We start from the raw sequence: 16,078 nt of genomic DNA, 5'->3' as shown, positions 1-16,078 counted from the left end.
TGTTTTCCTTCAGTATAGAACTGGAGCATTTTCTTCACAGACATGGACATAGTGTGTGGGTGAATGCACGCAAGCACTGCGCACACGCACATGTGTGTGTGTTATGTGTCGCAGGTTGATTGTCAGGTGTTTCCCAGCAGTCATCACTGTCCAAAACACCTCGCTATCCGTGTGAATCCCTCTGTGTGTGTGTTGTGTGTGTGTGTGTGTGTGTGTGTGTGGTGTGTGTGTGGTGTGTGTGTGTGTGTGTGTGTGTGTGTGTGTGTGTGTGTGTGTGTGTGTGTGTGTGCGCGTGTGGTGTGTGTGTGTATCTCTGCTCTCTCTCGTCTCTCTCTCTCTCTCTCTCTCTCTCTCTCTCTCTCTCTCTGTCTGTCCGTCTATCTGTCTCTCTCTCTCTCTCTTCTTGGGGTATACCTCTCCGTCTCTCTTCTCTGAGTCTCTCTGTGTGTCTCTCTCTTCTCTCTCTCCTTGGGGGTATACCTCTCCCTCTCTTTCTCTGAGTCTCTCTGTGTCTCTCTCTCTCTCTCTCTCTCTCTCTCTCTCTCTCTCTCTCCCTCTCTCTCCCTCTCTCTCTCTCTCTCCTTGGGGTATACCTCTCTCTACCTCTCTGTGGTCTCTCTGCAGTAACAGAATCTCACACCTGCTACACCCAGGTCCATCACTCTGTTTCAATCCGTCCCTCTCTTCCTCTCACTCTTTTCTCTCGGGGGAAATGTTGCATGCTTCCCTTATTGTCTCCGCCAGGCCGAAAGGCATGGCGAAGGAGTATGTTTTCGCCCCGTGTCCGTCCGTCCGTCCGTGTGTCCGTCCGTCCGTGTGTCCTGTCTGTGTGTTAGCACCAAATCTCCGGCACCGTTGGCCCGGTCGCTGCGAAACTGTGCACACACACTCCCTGGATGCCAATTCAGAACCTCTGCCTCAAATTTTTCACATGGGCCTGTTATAGCGCCACCAGGAGGCCGATTTGTGCAAAACCCATTTTTTCCCATTACTCCAACAGTTTTAACCAAACCTCATGCAAATCGGTACACAGTATCTCTATAGTCATGTGATCAACCCTGATCTGTCCGATTTCTCCCCGTGTCCACAAAAAAAGATTGCAGTAATCCTGGTCTCTATACTGCCTCCCCCTGGTCAGCCGGGGCGCCTGATGGAGGGGAAAGGAACTTCCACACGCTACGTCCTACGCGGGAAACCCCCCCCCCCCCCCCCCCCCCCCCCCCCCTGTCAGGTGAAGAAGCGGCCTGCTCACTCCTCATGCATTTAAGGAAGCGTGAGCTCAGTTCCGGGCTCTCCCCAGGCTGGAAGAGGGAGAGTAACGCCCAGGATTACAGCTCATGCAAATCGGTACACAGTATCTCTATAGTCATGTGATCAACCCTGATCAGTCCGATTTCCCATATTCCATCCTCATTGGCTAAGGTTACCATCCAAAGTTTGCAGGATTGGTCCGTTTTGAACAAACTGCCTCAAATCATGAACGCAGCTTTCCATTTGCATAAAATTGCACACGCACATTCCCACTAGGCCGAGGAAGAAATGGCACTTAAAACTTTTCACATCAGCCTCATGGTGGCGCTATAACAGGCCAATTTGCATTTTTAACTATAACTGCACCGATCTGCGTGAAACTTTGCACGCCTACTCCTAGACGCCAAGGAAAAACATCTGCACTGCATTTTTCATATCTGCTTTTTACAGCGCCACCAGGAGGCCGACTTATGTCAAATACATTTTTGGATATTAATCCTTCAGATTTTATCCAAACATCACACAAATCGGTACACAGTATCTCTATAGTCATGTGATCAAGACGCATCTGTCCGATATTTCATATCCATCCTGATTGACTAAGGTTGACTTCCAAAGTTTGCAGGATTGGTCCGTTTTGAACAAAATGTCTGAAATCATGAACGCGGTGTGCGATTTTCGTGAAAATTAGCACGCACATTCCCACTAGGCAGAGGAAGAAATAACTTACCTGACCTGGCGGAGACCTGTGCTCCGAGGAGCACTTTTTCTAGTTTATTTATTTATTCACTTTTTCCTCATTTCTTTAATGCCACTTCCCCTGGAATTTAATTTCTCTTCATCCCTGACATTTCCTATCTTGAGCGATAGATATCGTCTCTGTCGGATGGAAACCTCATATATATCTAAAACTAGCCAAAGTAGAAGATCTGCAGATCTGCTACTTTAGATACTTTGTGTGACGCTGTAGTATATAATATGGGTCAATTTGGTGGTCCTTGACATGTAAAGGTTCGAGCCTTTAATACTGCTGTATTTGACCTCTTACAGTCTGCTCGAACCTGGGGTGACAGGGCTTTCTCAGTAGCCACGCCCCCCACCCTATGGAACTCACTCCCAGCTCACATCATCGTCATTTTAGATTTTAGCTATAACCATTATTTTATACTTTTGGCTATTCAAAAATAGCAGATATACACAGTACAAGCTCGTGGCTCGTGTTTTTTTTAAATGGTGAAAATTTGTGCAAATCTTTCAATTAATGCGAAGATTTTTAACTCTTCTGGGGATCCCTGGAACAAAATATTTTGAGATGAGGGACTGTGGCCAAATACATAACATTTGTGTTGTTTGGTTGCTATATCAGTGGTGCTCAAACTTTTTGTATTTGGCCGCGGACCCCATCTCAAAATATTTTGTTCCAGAGACCCCCAGAGGCAAATATTGGAGTTATCGAATTAAAAATACATATTAAAAGATTTGCTAACATTTTCCACGATTTTTCAAAAAAAATAGCAGATCTACAAGCTGGATGGATTAAAACCACACTCAAAACCCTCCTTTTCAGACTGATGAGCAGGTCGGTGCCTTGCATGGCTGCCTCAGCCATCGGTGGTGTGTGAAAGTGTGTGAATGGATGAATGTAACACACCTCGGATAAAGGTGCTATAGAAAAGCTTTTTATAGAACGATTTAAGAGTGCAGTTGCATTAAAAAAAAATATATATATATTCAAAAGGATCTCATCGTATTTTCATTGAACTTGTTCTCAGTATAATGTGAGGATAACCTGTTGAACGCGCGGTTGCTACTGCATAGCCTACAGTTATTTGTATTATAGGTTAGTGGAGGTGTCCTCTAACTAACCGCTGATGTGAAATAACTGTTGGTTTTTACAGAAAGAAAATCCCAAAATCAAAGTGTATGTTTTTTTGTTGTTTTTTTCCTCAAAAAACATATCGTCTCTGTCGGGTGGAAACCTCATTTATCCAATACTTTTCAGGATTCAAGTTTAGCAATAGCAAAAGTAGCAGATCTACAAGCTCAAAACGTGTCATGTTGGGGGGGGGGGGTCCAATCATTTTAACCATTTTATCCAAATTTTATACTTTGGCCTCTCAAGAATAGCAGATCCACAAGCTCACAGTGCATCGCAAAGTGACGTGCTGTGAGCTTGGAGATCTGCATTTATTTTTTTTACAATTTTGAAAAGTCTTGTAAATGTTTGGAAATCTTTGAAATATTTTATTTTACGCAATCTTCTCTTCTGGGGGGAGGGGGATTCCTGGCACAATGGGGGTGTCCGTGGCCAAATACTATCAACATGGGGGGGGGGGTCCTTGACGCGAAAAAGTTTTGAGAACCCGCTGTTCTACAGAAAACAGATGAATCGTTACATGAACACAAGGCTCGGTCACATGGCATAATAAGCCACGTTCCTCGCTGTGTGCGTGTGCGTGCGTGCACGTTTGTGTGTGTGCGTGCGTGCACGTTTGTGTGTGTGTGTGTGCGTGTGTGTGTGTGTGTGTGTGTGTGTGTGTGTGTGTGTGTGCAGGGGCGGCCTTAATGATCTGGGGGCCCGTTTCAAGAGCTCATATGGGGGCCCCATATGCACCCCCACCCCCCCCCAAAAAAAAGAGAAAAAAATGTTGTTTTTTTAAAAATAATGTTGTATTAAAAAACAATTTGTGGACTGAAGCATTTTCGAACTAAATTAATTAGGCTATCTGCACTTCCACCATGGACAGACAGCTAAAACAACTCACTCACATGATTCACTTGAGCTGAGCCCTGATTCAATCAGATCTACATCCTCTTCTTGCATGAAATGCTTGGACGTCGGCCAGCCAGAGGCGGGCCCCGGACTGGGATGCGAGTCAAAAAATATTTTAAAAAAAACTTTTTTTTTTTTTTTTTGTGGGGGCCCCCTGAGGTTGGGGGCCCGTTTCAATTGAAACGGGTGAAACATAGGAAAGGCCGCCACTGTGTGTGTGTGTGTGTGTGTGTGCGTGTGCGTGTGCGTGTGCGTGTGTGTGTGTGTGCTCTGAAACACTTCTCCTGCATGTATCCTCGGCTAACCTCCCTCTCTCCTCTCGTTCTCATGTTGCCACTCTCCACTCCACGGCCCACACTTCATTTCATTCCCTGCAGTTTCCTGTTTCACTGCACCTGCCTCAAGCCTTCGGCTTAAAGACGTTGTTGTCTTACAGCGACGGTGTCGCACGTTCGAAAACAGCAGACCTACAAGCTCACGCCCCGGCGTTGTACTGCAGGTTGGCTGTGTGTAAATCAGTCAAGTATATATATCGTCTCTGTCGGGTGGAAACCTCATATGTCCAAAACTGTTACTTTCCAGGATTCAAATTCAAATCATCAAAAGTAGCAGATCTGCAACCTCGAAACGGGCCGCTTCGTGCCGCGTTTCGAGCTTGCAGATCTGCTACTTTTGATGCTTTTGTGTGACGCTGTAGTGTGATCAAGTAGGGCGTTCATTTGCGAAAAAACACAAAGAAGTTAAAATATGGAGATAGGAGGTCTCTGCCCGACAACAGCAATGATATAACTCTCTCCTCTTCCTAAGTGCAGCCGTGCTCCATCTTTTATTTTGTCTTCTCCGTTCTCCCTCTACACTCATTCCACTTATGTCACTCTCTCTCTTTCCAGTTTCTCCATCTAGTCCACGCATGCATGCACACACACACACACACACACACACACACACACACACACACACACACACACACACACACACACATACGCGCATGCACGCACACACACCCACGCAGACGGACGGACGGACACACACGCACGCACGCACTCAAGCACGCACGCACGCACGCACGCACGCACACACACACACACACCTCCCAATCTGTGGCCTGGTTGGTTGTCATAGTGCCATGATGATGAACAACACACAGTCACTGCTCCCTCTACTGGTGTCGACGGGGCAGTGCAGGCAGGTTGAGCCGTTGCTAAGGGTGACTGCAGCAGCTCAGAGGGTTCTCTGCTGGCTGGTTGGTTGTCTGGCAGAACTCTGCTCTCACACAGTTTAGAGAACAAGTGGTTCTCAACCTGTGGGTCGGCGACCACCGGTGGGCCTCTTTGCGGACTCCCATGGGTCCCCAGCAAAACTAGGAACTGTTTAACCACTTTAACCCTATTTTATACTTTGTCTGGCCAAACATTTTCAAAACATTTAACAATTTTGGAATTATTTAGAAAACTTTCAACACAAATCTGCTGTCCCCTGGCACAAAATCTTTTCAGATGGGGGTCTGCGGCAAAATTCGTATCATTTTGGGGGTCCTTGACATGAACATTTTTGAGAACCACTGACTGAATTACAAAACAGCTCAAATTGAAACGAGAGAATACAGCAGAAGACTAGACAAAGAAGGAGGAAAAAACTCTTATGCAGGAAGAAGAGGACGACCCTCATTCTTCGCCAACCGCTTTCCATCAATCAATCCGTCCATCCGTCTCTCTTATCCGTCCCTTTATCAATTCAGCCCCCCCCCCTCCCTCCCTCCCTCCCCATGTCCCATCTATCTGTCTGTCCAGTAGTATTTTTTTACGGGACTTTGATGGGGCTGTTTGCTCTTTTCGCTTACGCCTGGTGTTTTTCAGCAGCTAGCGCACGGCCCTGGCTGAGGCAGTTAAAAACCCATTGAGGGAATGAGGGGCCTGGCTGCCTATATCATAGTTGTTAATGAATGGGCTCTTACTGGAATTAGCAACCTGGATAAGGAGGAGGGAGGGCTGCTGGGGGGTGTGGGGGGGGGCTGATGGAGGTAGAGTGGATGGGTGGGTGTGTGGGTGGTAAAGAGGACGGATGCCAAAAGGTTGACCTCATTAGAATTTTAACCGTTTACCGTAAAGCCCTATTTTTCAAGCCGATCTTCAAGCCATGTGATGCAACAACAGTCAAAAAAAAAAATTGTATTTGTTTAAATGGCACCTATAATGACATGCATGGTCACCATAGGGATGCCAGGTTTAACCCATTAAGACCTGAGGCCGATTCTACAAAAATGCCTTCTAAATCAGTGGTTCTCAAACTCTTTCTTGCCAAGGACCCACCAAAATCATATGTATTTGGCCGCAGTAAAATATTTTGTGCCAGGGACCCCCCAGAAGAGAAGATGTGTGAAAAGAAATCAAAATTATTCAGGATTTTTCAAAAATGTAAAAAAAATAGTAGAGGTAGCAGCGTACATTTCACGAAGTGACGCACTGTGAGCTTGTAGATCTGCTATTTATGAGAACCACTGTTCTAAACCACCCTTCTACATTTTTCCTAAGAGTTTTTCAAAAAACTCTTAGGAAAAATGTAAAATGACACAGATGCTTTCCCAGTTTTAACGGGTGCAAGTGGTAAAATAAGTCGCTCGTCTCTGATTGTTCCTCCTCCCTGAGGTTGCTGGGTTGTTGTCCAATCTTCTCCTCTTTAACGACTTGTTAGAATTTGTATGAATTGTTGCTGGTTGTACAGTTTATTCTGGTCTCTTATAGCGTAACATGACTTGTGTTCAACACTGATATTCAGTCAGTTTGTCACGTTGGAACATTGGTTGGTTGGTAGCCTCACTTAATACATTATTCTTGCATTGTGGCTGCCAGTGTGTGACTGCATTTTCCTTCACACAAGACTAACATTTGCCTTTTTAAATTCAGAAATGCCTCCTTCCCACACACACACACACACACACACACACACACACACACACACACACACCCACACACACACCGCACGCGCACGTACGCACATAAGCACGTACGCACACGCACACACACACACACACACACACACACACACACACACACACACACACACACACACACACACACACACACACACACACACACAATCCCAGCCTCATTTGTGTGTTCCAGTGAACCCCTTCTCTCTCTTCCAACCTGTCCCCCCCCTGCAGCCTTCACACTGCTGTCAGTGTGTGTGTCTGTGTGTGCGTGCGTGCGTGCGTGCGTGCGTGCGTGCGTGCGTGCGTGCGTGCGTGCGTGCGTGCGTGCGTGCGTGCGTGCGTGCGTGCGTTCGTGCGTTCGTTCGTTCGTTCGTTCGTTCGTTCGTTCGTTCGTTCGTTCGTTCGTTCGTTCGTTCGTTCGTTCGTTCGTTCGTTCGTTCGTTCGTTCGTTCGTTCGTTCGTTCGTTCGTTCGTTCGTTCGTTCGTTCGTTCGTTCGTTCGTTCGTTCGTTCGTTCGTTCGTTCGTTCGTTCGTTCGTTCGTTCGTTCGTTTGTTTGTTTGTTTGTTTGTTCGTTCGTTCGTTCGTTCGTTCGTTCGTTCGTTCGTTCGTTCTTGTGAGAGATAGAGAGCCGGAGAGAGAGAGAACTGTAGTTGGGGGGAGTTGGGCTGGGGTGGGGCTGAGGTGAAGTTGGGTTGGGTTTGGGGACCAAAGGTGACATATGGCCATTGGCGGTATATATCGTGGATTCTCCATGCCAAGATAAATCACAGTTGCAATGGCTAACCTTTTCCTCGGCCTAGCAGCACAATAAAATGTCACAGGCATTTATTTTGTACCAGTGCGGGGCTTTATTGCTCCCTCATCTCCCAGAGTTCCTGGATTCAGAGAACCTGGCTCTCTTGCATGGTAAACCAAACATCTATACCGCTAAGTCAAAGGGGAATCCCCCCAACCCACCCCGCTGCCAACAGAGGCAAGGAAGATATTAGGTGTAAACATTAGAGGGCATACAGTACATACACATGGTATTGGACAGGGAAGCCAGGGGCACGTGACCGAGGCACTAAGCAGAGAAATGTGACTGCAGGGTGGGGGATATGGCCGTGTCCCTTATAACAGGGGTTTTCAACTGATTTTGACCTAGGGACCACCATCCTGACTAAGAGCAACCTGGGGACCCCCACTATTGTGTGTGGTGGGTCCATCATAGACCCACCCTACTTTTTTCCCGATATCCGATATTGTCCAACTCCTAATTTCCGATACTGATATCAACCGATACCGATATATGCAGGCTTTTTCACCAAAAGTCAACTAATTGTCAAGAAACAACATCACATATCTAATCAAATAAAATAGCTATATTATCAATATAATATCTTAAAAAAAGTACAGTGATTTTGTTTGTTTTCAATGAAGTGAGTCCTGTGACTCAATGGTGAGTCCCACTAATCTTAGATTAGATCCTGGGCTATTTGACGGTGCAGAAGCATAATTGCTTTTATGCCTATAACATTAACGAGCATCAACGAGTGTCAGCTGGTGACCAGTGGTGGTCCGCGGACCACCGGTTGAAAACCCCTGCCTTATAACTATCAAGTGTCCAACGTCTGCGAGGGAGGGGGTAGGGGCGGGTCGCGGCACGTCGGACGCTTGATAACGTACGTGACTCCCATAGGAAATTAATTGAAATGGCCGCGTCCCTCAGCCTCATCCCCCCCCCCCACGTTGTCGCACACGTTGTTGTGAGTGGCCCCCCAAGGGATGGCTGATTGAAGCAGTCACACCTGGGCTGAGACAGGTATGACTGCACACCTGTTGTGCATCGATGCACATGATAAATCATCCATCTCCACACATGGAGAGAGCCTCTGTTAAGATGATGAGTGGCTAACTTACCTTTGAGCCTGTTGTCACACTGACGCCTTGGGATGAGAATGTGTTACAATTTTGTCTACAGGCAGGGTTACTCTATAATGGGGCATTAGCATATAGGTGTGCTCATTGCACGCGGTACCATGGCGTCCACCAGTCTTTTGAGGAGGGGCACGCACATGCATGGATGTGCACGTGCGTGTACACACCTCTTAACACCTCTTACCAAAGCGTACAAAAGCTGCTGATTGTCAATGGCATGAATTAACATAGGAATGACCCTGGCTGGATGCATATCAATGGTCCATTGTGTGACCTGCTGAGTACTGTAGGTGTGTATAGGCATACTGTCAGATGTTCTGAAGCTGTCCAAAGAGAACGTTTGGATTGATTGATTGATTGAATACTTTATTAACAGTTTGCAAAGACAAGCACAGGGAAGTGCAGTTCAATACAAGGTCTGTTTAGAGGATTTTAAACCCAAGAAAGCACTATGGCTTGTTTCCATTGGGGTCCTTTGTGCTCAATTCATCGAAACATTTAATGACAGACAAATATACACTTACTATGAAAAAAACATCAGATAACAGTGGCTGATGGATTCACTAACTAAATTAGGACGTGTGCACTGAATGAATTGCAGTAAAATGCATGTGCACGCGAAGTGCGTGTGCGTGACATCATTAAAATAGCGTCGCACCAGTTAAAAAAATCACGACTACAATAATAATAATAATAATAATGACTTTATTTATATAGCACTTTATAATAACTTTATTATAAAGTGCTTTACAATAACAACAGTTAAAAAAGTACAATACAAATCAGACATTCATTTCATAAATAGTACAGCAATTCATAATCTAGGAAAAAGCAGTGCGATAAAGGTGAGTTTTTAGAAGAGATTTGAAAGAGGACACTGAGTTTGCCTGCCTGAGGTCCCCAGGCAGTGCAACGCCTGGGCATTAGCTAAATTCAACTGTATATATTACAACAGAGCAGCCGTGACTACTGGGGGGGGGGGGGGGGTTTACTATCATATCGAGCGTATTCTAGGATGTGAAATCCCATTTTCCCCCATCATGTACTACTGGGTGATCCTCCTTCTTCCCTCGATGATTTAACACTGTTTGTTGCAGAATGGGGGCTCAAACAGCTCCAATGTTAGGAAGGTAAACTCATTATGTGTGTAGTGGAGAGAGAACCCCATCTGCTCCCTCCTCCCTTCCACCTTGAATGTTTGGTTTAGTCAGCTTTGGTCTAGCAAACACGTGGTTAGCAAACACTCAGCACATGTGAGGAGGGAGTGTATGTATTTGTTGATCACATTGTATTCTTGTGTTAATTTTGTATGCTGTGTTGATGAATTGAATACATAGTAGGACCACAATGGAAAATGTTGTGTTATCCTTTTAGCCTTAATGTCTTACTGTGCCACGTTGCTATTTATATTTCTGACTAATGAAGTATTCAATCAGTCAATTAATTAATCAATCAAAGTGTCTCATGGTTGTGGAACAAACATTTTGTCTCACACAGCTTCCTTGTCTCTTCTTTTTTTCTCCTCTTTTCACCCCCCCCTCTTCTCTCTCTATCTCTTTCCCTCTGTGTCTGTAGTATTCTGTCATCGGTGGGGTCTCAGTTTGATCTAAGGACACTGCGAGCCGTCAGAGTGCTGCGACCGCTGAAACTGGTCTCTGGGATTCCCAGTAAGTATTACTCTGTGTGCTCTCTGTGTGCTCTCTGTGTGTGTGTGTGTGTGTGTGTGTGTGTGTGTGTGTGTGTGTGTGTGTGTGTGTGTGTGTGTGTGTGTGTGTGTGTGTGTGTGTGTGTCTGTGTACACCATTGGTTCTCAAAGTCGGGTCCGGGGACCCCCAGGGGTCTGCGGTCAACCATAATGTGGTTTAACCCATTCAATCCGGGAACGCATCTGTGTCATTTTAGATTTGAGCTATAACCATTATTTTATACTTTGGCTATTCAAAAATACTAAAATTATGACGAAAAATGTTCGTCGACTACCTTTTTTCACTCACTAAAACTAAATAAAAACTAAGCTATGAGAACTAAAACTAAAACAATTTCGTCAGAAAAAAAAACTAGATTAAAGCGTTAGGGAGGGACTAGTGGAGACAAGATCCAGTAGAACTAAAAGACAAGTCATGTTATGTTTAGTTAAGCTTGTGTGTTGCGCTCTGAAAATAGCAGATCTACAAGCTCACAACGCGTTGCAGCGCAACGCGTTGTGAGTTTGTACTGTAGATCGGCTATTTTCAGCATGCAACCAAGTGTAAAATCAGGCATTACGACGCCATTAAGGCCTGCCAATACATTTTAGTCGACTAAATCAACTGTAGATTTAGTCGACTTTAATCTTATATTTAATCAACTAAAACTAGACTAAAACTAAAACATTTCAGATGACTAAAATATGACTAAAACTAAATGGAACTTTATTCAAAAGACTATGACTAAAACTAAATAGGAATTTTGCTGTCAAAATCAACACTGGTTCTAGTACCTGCTTTTGAAAATGAACATGAACATGATGAACATGAATGACAGTAAAACAGCTGAAACGTCTGGCCTCTGTCAACTTCTGGGCTTCTTCTCTGTGCTGCCAGTGCCGCCATGTTTGCAAAATAGCTATCGTCTCTGTTGGGGTGGAAACCTCACATGTCCAAAACTGTTTCTTTTCAGGATTCAAATTCAAAAATAGCAAATCGACAAGCTCAAAACGCGTCGCTTCGAGCTTGTCAATCTGCTACTTTTGATGCTTTTGTGTGACGTAGTAGTATGATCAAGTAGGGCGTTAAGTCACGGGAAAATATGGAGATATGAGGTTTCTGCCTGACAAAAATGCTATGGTAGTTTCCATGGATACGGAGCAGCAGCCAGTGAACACAGGCCATGAAAATAATGTCTTCTTCCATTCCACATACACACAGTATAAAAACAATAGTCTGTGTAGCGTCTTTATATCATTGCTAACATACCTCAACAAATGTTCACATGTTGTGTCCTTATGGAAGCAAAATTGCAAACTTATTGCTGTGTTTTCATGTACAGTAGGGGTGTAACAATTAATCAAACTAATTCATGTAATCGATTGTTAAAAATCGATAATCATTTAATAAAGAAATCAATAAATCTATCCTTATTTTGGGCAGGCATGTCAGTTTCAAAATAAAATGTCAAAAATAGTGAAAATAGCCAATCTACACGCTCACAATGCGACGGCTATTTTCACAATTTTTGCACAACACCGTTGTGCGACGGAATATAAAATTGGGCTCAAGTGGATAATTGATTAATTGATAGCCTATCTAAAAAATACGCTTCTCGATTATTCGCTTAATGGACAAAGTTAACGATAATAATCACAATAATGGTTAAGATAATTAATCGATACTTACAGCCCTGGAGGTATATGAATATGGATATAGAAACCCATGGGTCACGTGACGGTTCCCTTTGTCCATATTTTTTACAGTCTATGCCCAAAATAAGTGACTAGGGCAGGCCAGTCAAACGTTATTGTCTAATATTGTTTTAGAGCTGTGGTTCTCAAACATTTTCATATCAAGGACCTCCAAATTAATGTGTCGGTATGTGTTTGGCCACGGACCCTCATTTGAGAATATTTTGTACCAGTGACCCCCATACAAGATTTGTGTTTTAAAATGTTTCAAAAAACATTCCAGATTTGTCAAAAGTTTCTCAAGATTTTAAATAGCCAATGTATGTAGGGGGTTAAAGTGGTTACACTTTAGAAACAAGCCCCAAAACAACGCAACCCGCAAAACGGGTTATATTTACAAGCAACTTTACAGGGGGAAAAAAGTCCAAAGTTGCTTATAATAAGCAGACTTGGCAACACTGCAAGTGATTCAGACCCCCATTTAACGGCTTGTGCGTGTTGCCTCTTTGTCCTCCAGGCCTGCAGGTGGTGCTGAAGTCCATTATGAAGGCCATGATCCCCCTGCTGCAGATTGGCCTGCTGCTGTTCGTGGCCATCCTCATGTTCGCCATCATCGGCCTGGAGTTCTACATGGGCAAGTTCCACCGCGCCTGCTACGACGACATCTCAGGTGAGGGTCTTTATAGCGACGATGACGCATGCATACAAATAAAAACAAGTAAATCTAATTTGCAGTGGTGGAAAGTAACTAAGTACATTTACTCAAGTACAGTACTTAAAGGGATACTTCACTTTAGGGCCGGGGACACATTTAAAAAATATATTAAAAATAAATGAAAAAAGTAATGGAAAATTCATGGCCCCCTCACGCATTAGAGTGTCCTACTAATGTGTGAGGGGGCCTTTATTTTGCCATAACTTCTTTCTTTTTTTTTTAATATATATTTTTAATGTTTATTTTATGTGAAAGTGAAGTATCCCTTTAAGTACACTTTTGGAGGAATTTTTACTTTGCTGGAGTATTTCCAATTTCCAATACTTCTACTTCTACTACATTTCAGAGGCAACTATTGTACTTTTACTCCACTACAATTATTTGAAAACTTTAGTTACTAGTTACTTTGCAGATATACATTATTATATTATAAGCCATGCATTAACCACTTTAGCCCTATTTTATACCTAGGCTATTTGAAAATAGCCGATCTACAAGCTCACAACGCGTCGCATCGCGACGCGTTGTGAGCTTGTAGATCTTGTAGCTTGTAGGTACTTTAAGTATATTTTGATGCCAATACTTTTGTACTTTTACTCAAGTAACATTTTGAACACAGGCCTTTTACTTGTAACAGAGTATGTTTATATTGTGGTATTGCTACTTTTACTTAAGTAAAAAATTTTGTGTACTTTTTCCACCACTGCTAATTTGCGTGAATCTTTTTTTACGCAATTCAATTGTTTATGATTTGTGTTTTTCTTACTTATTCTCTTCTCCCCCCATTTTCAGTTGTGTCAGAGACAAATTTTCGGTTTTACGGTAATTGCCAAAATGTTCCTCTGTGTGCACAGTATTGATGGTCACCAATTGTGGGTAATACAAATTGAAATGCAGCAGTAGGCACTATTAAAGCAGTAGTTCTCAAGTTCTCCTTTAATTTTCAAGGACCCCCCAGGTTCGGTACTATGGATTAGGCCACAGAGTTGCAGACCTGTGAAGGGCCCTTATTTGATTCATAACAATAATTTGGAACTCCCTCCTCAAGGACCCCACGTGGGGGCCCCGCGGACCCCCCAACTTTTGTTGAGAACCACTGCTATAAAGTAGCACCTGACATCCAGGATGTCAAGATGGACAGCTTTTGATGTCAAGCCACTTTGGGTTTGATTGACATCCAATCCAACCCACCAGCGCATGTAATTGGTTTAACGAAGATATGCCTTGAGCTCAAGCTACAGTATAATGATGATTGAACATGATTGATTCCTGTCCAATTAAGCATGATTTATACTTGTTGTTGGGCTTGTAGATCGGCTCATTTTCGGTGCACGACGACACCCACCCTCGTGCGCAACTGAGTATAAATCAAACCTTAAACCCGCTCATGTGAGACAATAAATGTCCAAGCAGATGACAGTCACATGAGGCTCAATTCCGTATTACCGTTGGTCCACTTCATTTGCAGTGGTGCAAAGTAGCTAAGTACATTTACTCAAGTACTGCACTTAAGTACAATTTCGAGTTTTATTTTTTTTACTTTACTAGAGTATTTCCAGTTTTCTGTACTTTTACTTCTACTCCACTACATCTCGGAGGCAAATATTGTTCTTTTTACTCCACTACAATTATTTGAAAACTTTAGTTACTAGTTAGATTTGGATTATTATTACAAAACATACATTAACCACTTCAACCCTATATACCTTTGGGCCAATTGAAAATAGCAGATCTACAAGCTCACAATGCGTCGCGATTGTGAGCTTGTGAGATTGTGAGCTTGTAAGCTTGTAGTTCTGCTGTTTTCAAACGATTTTTATACATTTGAAAACTTTTTATACATTTGAAAACTATTTTTGGTACTTTAAGCACATTTTGATTCCAATTTACCCAAGTAAATTTGGAATTACGGACTTTTACTTGTAACAGAGTATTCCTTACATTGCAGTATTGATACTTTTACTTACTTGTGAGTACTTTTTCCACCACTGTTCATTTGAGCGGGCAGTGAAACATGGCATTTTGCTGCAGTAAGTTATCCATCATCATCATGCCATGGTGTTTTTTATTTGTATCCTTATTTTTGAAATCCCCCGTTCTGCCGTTCAGCTATTTTTCTTTTTTCTCCTTTTGAGAAGTGTCCAAAGTGTCCAAAACTTGTATCTAAAAACTGTGCATATTTGACCCAAAAAAAATTAATAATTCCTTTCATCGTTCAATACCGTATCCCTACGACGGTGATATCTATAAAAGGTAGGTGTCACTTAATTTGTTTTCTTCAAAATAGGCTCTGTGCATAACTGTAGCAAAGATCTTTGATCATTTTACCAAGATAGTCAATTGAAAGTACGAACTGGTACTAGTCGCGTGAACATCCTATGATCACTGTTGCTGACATGGTCTGGTCTTGAATTAAGATAATTTCCTCCTGATTTCTCAGTCTGAAAAGTACAATATATGCGGAACATAATTATGTGGCTTGTAAAGAATGGGTCCAATATTTACTTCAATGACTATGGGGCAAAGTCTCCATTTGAATTAAGATCAGTCATATGTGTTTGCGGGACCTGGTTAAATTCCATGGGTAAAATTACGTTTTCAGCTTCACCCAGCTGATGGCTGCTCAGATGGTTATGATGAGCGCTCGGGGATGGGGGAGGGCAGTTAGGGGTTACGTGTCTTGTTCATGGACACCTCGACACATAGCTGGGTTCGGGAGGGATCTGGGAATGCCAGCTTCTGGAAACCTACTTTAGGACTACAGTTATGCACAGAGCCTATTGTGATTATTTCATTTTGGTACAAAATCAGTGTTGGGTAACGTTACCTTTTAAAAGTAACACGTTACAGGTTTACTGCCATTAAAAAGTATTCTGTTACATTACAGGATTGCCTTCTGAGAAAATTAACTCGTTAAATTATTTTTGCGTTTCTGACGATTAAAACCCACCTGGAGGATGTTTGGTAAACATAAAATCAAGAGTGCAGCATACCGTGGAACTGTGCTGGGCTTCACTATGGCTAATTTGCATTGATGTTCTCTTCCTTTCACCAATAAATCCAAAGATAATGTGAATACTTCCACTACCGTACTAAAGGATAACCTCCCA

At 43.2% G+C, this 16,078-nt stretch overlaps 1 protein-coding gene across 1 annotated transcript in view; it reads left to right on the top strand.

Moving 5' to 3' along the window:
* Positions 1 to 16,078, top strand: part of cacna1ab (calcium channel, voltage-dependent, P/Q type, alpha 1A subunit, b) — a gene marked incomplete at its 3' end in the record, with an annotated part of 276,793 nt that overhangs the window by 173,085 nt on the left and 87,630 nt on the right. The window contains exons 5-6 of the mRNA XM_080443643.1: positions 10,450 to 10,541; positions 12,771 to 12,923. Of these exons, the coding sequence (XP_080299769.1) occupies positions 10,450 to 10,541; positions 12,771 to 12,923 (245 nt within the window). The remainder of the gene's footprint in view (positions 1 to 10,449; positions 10,542 to 12,770; positions 12,924 to 16,078) is intronic.

The sequence above is a fragment of the Gymnoscopelus braueri genome, assembly GCF_963280865.1.
Source record: "Gymnoscopelus braueri genome assembly, chromosome: 2".
In the NCBI taxonomy this organism is placed as follows: domain Eukaryota; kingdom Metazoa; phylum Chordata; class Actinopteri; order Myctophiformes; family Myctophidae; genus Gymnoscopelus; species Gymnoscopelus braueri.
This window is presented reverse-complemented; position numbering and strand designations above follow the sequence as displayed.